The sequence below is a fragment of the Lactuca virosa genome, chromosome 4, assembly GCF_052849685.1.
Source record: "Lactuca virosa cultivar CGN04683 chromosome 4, Lactuca_virosa_CGN04683_v6, whole genome shotgun sequence".
Lineage (NCBI taxonomy): Eukaryota > Viridiplantae > Streptophyta > Magnoliopsida > Asterales > Asteraceae > Lactuca > Lactuca virosa.
In genome coordinates, this window is record NC_136429.1 from 156,556,579 (window position 1) to 156,567,105 (window position 10,527).

A 10,527-nucleotide genomic window follows, 5' to 3' on the forward strand; every position below is an offset into this window, starting at 1 on the left:
TAACTATAAAATAAACAAAATGGACTTCAAAATATAGTCTTTCTAACTTGGTCATTTTGCTATATTGAACAAAACTTGTTTGTTATCTTTATCCCTAAAACTCACTTGGTAATTTTAAGAATATTCCAAAAAAAAATAACAATACTAATAATAAGAGTTTGACATATTGTTCTTGTGAAAAAGCTTACTATAGGTGCATAAAATTGGTCTTAAAGCAGTATGATATATTATTTTGTCTTGCCGACACTGATTTGGTATAACACCAGTTTTTGACAGTTTTTTTTAGTGTCACACATCCACACAAATGGTAATGAAGTATCAGGTACCAATCAAACACACCATATTGTCATTAATTAATTTCTTTATTTTGTTTTTAATTGGAAGTATGCTTTTTAGTAATTCAGTTCGTAACTCGAGTCCCATAACACATGATATATGGTGGTTGAATAAATTATCGAATACTATAATCCTTTGTTTTAGCTTCCTTACCGAATCATGGACGGTCCATCTATTTGTACCCCTTTCATAATCTAATACTACCTCCTAATGATTATGTTTCTTTTTTCCTTATTTAATGGTAATCATAACATAATAATTTTTTTATCTATAAATATACAATGATTTATGTCATTTCATTCTCATTAACTTTATTAATAATTATGTTTTTTTAATATAGTTTATATTATATTTTAAAATCTTATTATTTATTATTATTTTATTTAAATTAATTATTTGTTTCTTTTGTAAAATTTAGAAAAAAATATATTTATTTATTATTTATTATTATTTTATTTAAATTAATTATTTGTTTCTTTCGATGCAACAAATAATAAAATAATATTTCGACGCAACAAATAATAAAATATATTTCGAAGCAAATAATAAAATACTTGATTTTTTAAAACGTGTTCTTGTTTGTGCACCTTTATAATTCGATTGTTCATGACTTTCTGACGAGATCTTTGTGATGGTAATAGGTGGCCGATATGGTTAAATATAATATGGAAGTTAAAAATAGTTTTATTTATTTATTTTATTATCTTTAAATTTTATATTGATATTTTTTTAATTTTTTTTTAACTTTTTTTAAATATATTATCTAATGTTGTAATACATTATTTAATTTTAAATTTTATTATATTTGTTTTATTGATTTTTGAATTTATATTTTATATTTCGTATTATTCACTTACGGATTCCGATAAGCCTACGTGAAACCTGTTCCGAATTACCATCTAATTGTTTCGGGTTAGTTTATGTATAATCCGAATATAATTTTCTAATGTTGATAGAACATATTTGAACAAAATGTAAAAAATAAAAATAATGTTTTATTATAACTTATTGAGAAAGTAATAAAATTCATTTTATACAAAATCAAATGAAAATTATATCACAAGAACGATGTGCAAAGGAATTGTATTAAAGCCTTTATGTCATAATTCAAGAGCCTCACAAACAATTGATTACAAGTAGAGAAGAACCTATGCTTCGCATGGGTCAAGAGTTTACGGGAATGCCAACTTATTTGAAAAACAGTTGAAGTTACAACAAATACACAACATTTAATTTAATAACTCTCATGTAAAAACAACCACTATAGGATCATACAAAGATATTAATGTAAGGATAAAAGAAATGAAGCATCATGTTATAGATTGCCTTCCTTTATCGGTTATTCAGATCTCAGATAAAACAGATATCATCCAAAAGTGAGTTACAAATAAAAGCAGCAACAACATCACTTCCAAAAGCGACAGCTATCCAGACCACATAACTCGGAAATCCACAGAACTTCAATCCCAGCCTTTATGCATCCACAATGAGATCATCTTTTCAGATTTCAATGTTTGGAGCCTTATTATGGATGGTATTTAGATACTGCAAGGGCATTTTCGACTATCTTAACTATTGGATTCGCAACAACACGTTTAAATGTAGACAAATCCGGTGCAGTACATTAATAAGTATATTGGCCTGCAAATCACAAAAATAAAATAAAATACCCAAATACGTATCAGAAATAAAGAGATCAAATGTCAAGGTAAATGCTAGTAATATGTTCCAGGGGGACAAATTTGACTTTTACAGTCAACAGGGAAAAAAAAATTACACTTGCATTTTATTTTAATAATTGAAATTTGAAGCTTTATATTTTTATTTTTTTTGAACATTTCAAATAACAGTTTCTTCTTTTTCCGGTTTTGATATCATATTATCACTTTAACAACTAAAGTATTATTTGTTAACCATTTAATCATAAAAAAACAACAATTCAGTGGCTAAAACTTTAAAATTGTGAAATCATGTGGTACTTTTCTATTTTTTTTTTTAATTCAAAAATCAGGTAAACAGAAAATTTTGGTTTTCTTAAAACAGGCAAAAAAGTATAATAGCTTAATCAATATAGAAAAAATTTAACTTACTAAATCGATTAAGTATAGTTTCTTTTTAAGGATAATAAAAAAAATTACCAAAATGGTATTGTCTATACCATTTTTGTGATTATCCCTTCATTCTTAATAGACTTAACACACAAGTTAATCATATAAACTACATACGGGTGTTTCTTTTGACTTAATACAAAAAGAACAACTTATTAAATATGCTACTACAAGAAACATAAGTAGAATCTGGTTTATGAAATATACCTCAATTTTGGCCCAATGTTCAAAAGCTGAATACAGATTCTAAAAGCATGTTTGAATGAGGTGCTTATAATGGAAGAATTCTTCTGTTATTTGTTTCCTTTGTCGAGCATCTGTTATATAAAAAACCAAGTTTAATATAATACATGATTATTTTTTAAACATCTTTAACATGAAAAAAGAGACTTACCCATGAGAAAATATCATCATTTGATTCAGTTGAAGCAGGACTCATCAAGCTTTTGCTAGAAGCAGATCATCTTTGTTTTTTTATAGGTGAAGGAGCAGGAATCTCTTCTTTCTCTATCAACTCCACAACTTCCTGAATAAATTTAAGATATTTCATGTTTGGTTTTGAAAAAGTTCCAGCTGGAAAACATGTCTTAGAGAGCCACTGTTGACCACCATAGTCAAACCCTAAAATTTCCTCACTCCACCCTACCCTGTATCCCTCCGACCTCTTCCAAAAATTCAGATTCTGCTTCATTGGTCTTTCTTAAGTGGATCAGGGGATAGTAACTTGTCTCTTAGTTCAATAAATGTAAGGTCTAAAAGCTTTGGTTCGTTTTCATTTGGTTGGCGTCTGAAAATAAAGGAGGGTATTTATGTAAATTCACTTTCCCTGGTACTATACAGTTGATACAAGAAGAAACGATAAACTTACCTGTACTTTACTAATGATTCCTTGTATGGATGACGAAGAGGCTGCAAAGCTTTCTCCTGAAGCTTCTCCACAAGAACTGTCTTCCTTGCAGCCTCTTGGCAAAATGAGTCTTCATACTACATGAACATAACATTAGACAAATGGTTTTAACTTCATACTGTTTATCATGTATAAGAAAGAGCATAGAGAGTGGATAGCAGAAGAACCTGATCTGTAATCATAATAACAGGAAACTGTTGAAACATAGGCGCTTTTTCTTCTGCCTGTAATCATAAATCATAAAAAATTTAAGTAAAGAAAACGGATAAACATGTACCTAACCTTATTCATGTATTCTGTGTACTTATCTCCAAAAGCGGCCACCATAAAACCCTCTTCAAGCTTCGTGTTCTGCCCATAGTACATCGAGTAAACAACAACAATAAAATGTGAGGTGAATGGTGCACAAAGTGCAATGAAGTAAGTCAAACTAAAAACTAATAGAATAAAAAACACCTCTTGCTTCACTGGTATCTCTTGAATACGGTAGATAAAGCCTAACCCTAGAAACCAATTTTGGTCCTGCTTCAAACAGAAAGTTAGGGTTTTTACCTGAAGGATGGAATAAGAGAAATAAGATGGATTGATTATCACCACCGAACCGATTTCAGCCACAATGACCATCACTGGGTAAGAAGGCAGGCGGTCTTGGAAAAGCTGACGATGTCATCTTCGAACCATTAATGGGAGGCGACAGACAAAGAAGTGTAAAGCAAAGCAAAATGAAAACAGTAGGAAGCGTGAGTCAGTGTCCACAACTGGCAATCGACATCCAATTTCCCCCATCTTTCTTTTGCCTAGCTGCAACTATCTGGGTGAACAATTCCCTTTCCTCGGTCAACGTTCATTGACTTATCCTCTACCGGTGACAGACATAGTGGGCTATCCGGCATTCAAGAACGGCGTAACGCTTCCATGAGAGGAGAAACAAAATCGAGAAGATAGTGGAAGAGAGTGAATGAGAGAGGCGATGAAATCTCGATGCGGTGGGAAGCATCGAGATAAGCTGCGTATGAAGTGGGAGTGTGTATGGGTGGTGGGTTCTTGAGAAGATAACACGTAGACGGGGATCTGCTGTTGACACCACGTGTATACGGGACTCTCAAACTAAGAATAATTATAAAAAATAAAAATAAAAAAAGTTAAAAATGGTCCAATAGCAAGGCATTACTGTTTTGTAAGGAACCTAAAATTAATATGATTATAAATGGAATACGCTGTTCAAAAAAATATTTATATATAATTTGCTAGAAGATAGTTTTGTATGTATTGTACGCGCCGAACACAGGAGTTAGGAAAGTTTGAAGTCAAATAGTCAATATATATGCATGGTGATTACAAAAAACAATGCCATTTAATTATTTATACCTAACTGGTAATTATTAAAGAGGTATCTTAAGTAAATCACGGGTATAAATAGCAATGTTTTAAAAATCGGGTTTTAGTTGAACCGGTATAGTGACTGGTTCCCGGTTCAACCGGTTCGACCGTCGGGTTAATCGGTTTCTATAATTTTCATCTTTTTTTTCTATTTTTCTATACATACATACATATATAAATCATTAATTTGACGTTTACAAGTTCAAACATAAAAAATACATATAAAAATAAGTTGTAGATCAATCCAAATACATTAAAATAACACATAACTATAAGTTTTAGTGTTTTACATCAATCTATATACGTCAAAAAGAAAATAAAGTATAATATCGAAACAAAATATAGTTTTAGATGAATACAAACACATCAAAAAACTTTATAACATTTACTATATGTTTTTATTTAGAAAAAACTACATAAATTTTAAAAAAATACCAAAGTTTGTTATGCAAAAGGTTCTTTTCCATGTATTTTTATTCAGTTTAATCGGTTCAACCAGTTTATTTTGACCGGTTCAACCGGGGTTTTCTAAAAACCGGCCGGTTTAATCCGATTCTGAAATCGACATAAAACCGATGATAGTTGAACCGCTCCCTCCACCGGTTCCCGGTCCAACCGGTTCGACCGGCCGATTCAAACCGGTTTTTTAAACATTGATAAATAGTTGTACACATCATGTATGTGGAACAAAATTGCATAGTTTTTACACACTCTTTGGTGATATGGATATTCGTCCCTACTCAAAAACAGGTTTCTAGTTTAATCTTAATGCTAATGGTGTTTATTTAGTGAGTACATTAAGGAGATTAATCAATTTTAAAACAACACAATCCCAAGGTCAGCATATTTGTTGGTCTAGTATCATCCCACTGAAGATCAAATGTTTCATTTGCAGAGACGCAATGGGTAAATTCTGGTTGCTGAGGCTTTATGTCGTAGGGGTATATTGTTGGAGAATATAGGGTTTATGTTGGAGATCTGGATACCCCTTGGATCGATTGTTGGAGAACATAGGGTTTACGTTGGAGATCTGGATACCCCTTGGATCGTGCGAACGCTTTCCGAACTGATATTTCTACCCAATGTCTTGGTTGCAAAAAATTCAGCCTAGAATAATCCAAGAGGACACTTACGAATCTAGGCACAGAAAACATAATCCAAATTTGCTAGAAGGATTATGTGTTCGTTTGGAGAAAACGAGAGCTAATATTTTCATGTGTCACTTCTCAAAGAGAAGAGTCGTTTATATAATAAACGAGATTAGGGTTTCTTTTAGGGTTGGCCGTCATGGGTTGCTTTGGAAGCAAGCCAGGAAATCCGAAATTTAGTGAAGATTTAGGGTTTCCAAAACTAACGAATTTCATTAGTTTTACCATAATCACCCTCAAGCATTTGAATTTCCCACTATGTTCCCATATGTAAAATCTGAAATTTAACGGGACCCCAGCCAGGGGCTCTGCCCCTTGGACCCCGCTAGGGGCACTACCCTTAGACCCCGCCAAAGGGGCGTTGCCCCTTTGGAAACCCCGAATCCCCGACTTGTCGTTGAACCGGCTTCTATTTCGATCTTATACATGCGTGCACTCCGTACAAAACCGTACATATATTAGAGTACAAATTATGAAGCCCCTTAGCTCACATGTTAGTTCTAATTACATAAAATGGCATGGTGACACTAAAATCACCAACATATATTGGTCCAATCCTCAAGGTGTCATATGTGTGGGACACAAGACGAATCTGCTAATCATCTTTTAATCGAATGTGCATTTTCCAAAACAATCATCTATTGGATACTCAGGTGGTGTGAGATACAATACACACATTTCGGATTGATCAGTGAGTTACTGGACTTTACGGCTTCGTGGGGTAACTGTCCAAAGAAAAAACAAACTCTTACCATGATAATCTATGGCACATTGTCGAATATATGGCGAGCAAGAAATGATAAACTTTTTAAGAAATTGGCGGTTCCTCCAACTAGAGTGGCAGACGGAATTATCACTCAATGTTTTGAATGGTACAAATACAAAGGGAAGTGTAGCATAAATCGGGTGGAATGGATTGTTTGTCCTCTTTCATTTTTTTTCTGTTGCTTTTATTTCCCTTTTATGATTCTTGTAATCTCAAACTTAGCTCCTGGCTTCTTTTGTTATATATATATATATATATATATATATATATATATATATATATATATATATATATATATATATATATATATATTCTTTGTTTAAAAAAAAAGCAAAGGTTAAAACATTAATTGATATAAGAAATCTTAGGTTTACACGACACGTGCTTTATCAATTGCTTAGGGCTATGTAATTAAGTTCTTGATTTGTTCAAGACAAGTGAATTACAAGCTTTTGAATGGTGGTACAGTTATTAATTTGATGTATAGGTGTGTGAGCACCAGGTGACTAGTTATTGCAAAAATGTTAGAATGCTAGAGAAAAAATTTTGTTTGAGTTATTATCCGGGAAAATGACTTGATAGGGTAAGATACTTTTTGAAATGTACACATTTAGTCCTTATTATTTTTTTTTTTTGTAAAATAAACCCTTATACTTTATTTTTTGTAACAATGCAATCCTTGTGACCGGCTATACCCGGTGTACCGGTCATATACGGATTTTCTTTTAGGGAAAATGACTTGATAGGGTAAGATACTTTTTGAATTGTACACATTTAGTCCTTATTCTTTTTTTTTTTGTAAAATAAACTCTTATACTTCATTAATATGTACACATTAGGTCATTTTCACCGGATTCTACAGGTTTTGCTGATGTGGAAGCACAAGTGGCACTAAATAACAATTAATTAGCTTAGTCACCGGAGGTGGGTGATCCTCCAGCAACAAGAAAAGGGCGGCAACCTTTCTCTTTCTCGTCTCTCTTCCTTCCGGTCGAACAACAACAGCCAAACACCCTTTACCTGTTGTGTTTCTCCGATCTGTCTCTCTTTGCCTCCATCTTTGAGATATGTTGCCAGAAAAAGAAGAAAGAATCGACGAGGGGGCTACCAGAGCAGCTCCTCGCCGCCAACTACCGTCTCTACTTCCTCCTGCCTCCCCCTTCGACCTTATTGTTTTTGCCATCATTCCTCCTTGCTACCAGTGATGTGTAGGAACACACAAAGGAGTCGCCGGAGATCGGGGTTCTTCCTCTTTTTTCATGATGAATAAAAGTTGGAAAAATCTCGTTGTGGATATGTGGATGCCACCTGGGTATTTCATTTCAACAAAATAAAAGAAAGGGAAAATGACTTGATAGGGTAAGATACTTTTTGAAATGTACACATTTAGTCCTTATTCTTTTTTTTTTGTAAAATAAACTCTTCCACGTCAGCAAAACCTGTAGAATCCGGTGAAAAGGACCTAATGTGTACATATTAATAAAGTATAAGGGTTTATTTTACAAAAAAAAAGAATAAGGACTAAATGTGTACATTTCAAAAAGTATCTTACCCTATCAAGTCATTATCCCTTATTATCCACATGCCTTTGAATTATGTACGACGATTTTCTTTGTTGTGTTAGTTTTGCAATTTTGATTTTCTTTGTCTTAGGCGAATTCGATTACTTTCAGACCATCAAAGATGACGGTGTTGGAAGTCATAGTCTTGATGGTGATTTGGAAGTATATGAAGAATGTTGTTTTTTAGACATAACAAAGAGGAGTCATATTTTTGAAAGTATTGGTATGCATTCATTTGATTGGTTTTTGAGTAGACATAGGAAATGTAACATCACTTGGGTGTTGTTTGTTTTTCTGAAGCCAAAATGTCTGCAGTCTGCGGACCACATCTGCAAGCCTCTGCAGCAGAAGAGGTGGACCAAACGTCTGCAGTCTGCAATAAGAAGACTGTTTGTTTTTTAACGTCTGCAGACTGCTGAAATAAACTGAATTTTAAATAAAATGATTTTACAAACTTAAAATGATTTTTCAACACCAAAATTTTAATAATAATAGTCTTATAACATTGAAAATAAAATTCATGCAACTAAATTGGTCATGCAATAAAAAAAAGTTGGTTTTACAATAACAATTTCATTTAAAACAATTCAAACTATATTGTGCATCAACTGATCAACAATTTCATCCCGTAATTGAGTCATATATTCACAGTCTGCTGCAGTACCATGTGTTGGAATCCCGTCTTCATCATCATCAACGACCATATTGTTATTTCGAAACGAGACATTGGGTTCATCGTATCGTGCGAAATACTCATCGCTCAGTCCTTCTCTCCTTATAAAATTATGAAGCGCGAAACATGCCATGGCAATGTTTCTTTGTGTCACAAACGGGAATGGTGCCATCCTCTTCAATATAGGGAAGCGTGCTTTCAAAACACCAAAAGCACGCTCAATGACATTCCGAAGTTTTGCATGTCCATATTACCAGTTTTGTTTTTTAAATACACCCATCCTGTGTATTTGGCTTTCAGATTGTCATATGCGTTTTTCATTTGTTTTTGACTCAGCTCAAACCCAAATTTATCCTTAAGAACTCTTCCAAGCCTTATCCATGAGTCTTTCTGCAAACTCAATCCTTTTCTACCGACACTCTCTACTTCTTCAATACAAGTATCCAATAAGCATTTTAAATGCTCATTGGTCCATTGTTGTTTTTCTCCCATTTCTAATAAGCAATATATCATAGACAATAATAATTTTATAAGGTATTGTAGCAACAACAATTTGAGATAATAAAAAGTATTTTCAACAAAATCAAAACGTTCACATCATTATTTCACATTTTTAACACAACATTCATAGCATTCACAACATTATTTATACTATTTTCAACCTTTTGGCCTTATGAATTTTTAGATTAACGTGTGATTTTCCAAAAATAATTTTAATGTCCTTTGTCTATAAACAAGGAATGCAGTGTTAATATATTATATTTAAAGACTTGATCTATATCAACTTGTTTATGTATACAATATTATATTCCTTTGTAGGGTCATTTCTGAATTAAAATTATTCCAGTAAATGGCTTGGTGTAAACCTTGTGAATATTTTGATGACCTGAACATAAACAAGAAAAAAAAAGGCAAGACTTTCTTTCCATTGGTTTAATCTTAATTTTCATAATTATTGATCTTTAGCAAAAGCAAAATAGGCTATAAAGAGTTTTCCCAGCAATAACAGTTAACAAGAAATTAAGCAAGAAACAAGAATTTGAAGCAAGAAACAATTAACAAGAAATTGAAGCAAGAAACAAGATTTTCAGTGCATTAAAGAGTTTTCCCAGCAAGATTAATGTTCAATTTCATGTTGGAACCGGAAAAAAAAACGTAAGGCAAGAAACAAGAATTTGAAGCAAGAAACAATTAACAAGAAATTGAAGCAAGAAACAAGATTTTCAGTGCATTAAAGAGTTTTCCCAGCAAGATTAATGTTCAATTTCATGTTGGAACCGGAAAAAAAAACATAAGGCATCTGTGAAACCTGTTCGCTGGCAGCCTTGATCGTGGCTGTCGACTGGTCGAGATGTCATCGGGTCGCTGGACGCCTTGGATCGAAGAGGAGGGCGGCAACGGGGGTGCTGATCGTAGGTGCTGATCGGAGGTGATGTTCGACCGGATTAAAGATGGAGAAGATTTTGTCGGGTGGAGAAATATGGACTAGGTGGGACGTTTGACGAAGGAGGCGGATAGAAAAGGACGCGTTCTTTTTTTTAGGTTTAAAACTAAAGCATACTTTAGAAGAGGTTGGCCCAAGTCTGTGTGGTGAAGACCTCGCGCAGACGTTTTTATGTCTGCGCACTTCAGAAAAACAAACACACT

The 10,527-nt window shown here is 33.1% G+C and overlaps 1 protein-coding gene across 1 annotated transcript; it reads right to left on the reverse strand.

Annotated features, from left to right (window-relative positions):
* Positions 1-1,539: 1,539 nt before the first annotated feature.
* LOC145168579 (L-galactono-1,4-lactone dehydrogenase 2, mitochondrial-like) lies at positions 1,540-4,347 on the reverse strand. Its single transcript, XM_079087360.1, has 7 exons — positions 3,946-4,347; positions 3,808-3,873; positions 3,519-3,702; positions 3,313-3,428; positions 2,839-3,231; positions 2,652-2,761; positions 1,540-1,977 (listed from the first exon to the last, which is right to left on the reverse strand). The coding sequence occupies exons 3-5, from the start codon at positions 3,555-3,557 to the stop codon at positions 3,132-3,134; spliced, it is 255 nt and encodes an 84-aa protein (XP_078943486.1). The 5' UTR covers positions 3,558-3,702; positions 3,808-3,873; positions 3,946-4,347; the 3' UTR covers positions 1,540-1,977; positions 2,652-2,761; positions 2,839-3,131.
* Positions 4,348-10,527: the final 6,180 nt, after the last annotated feature.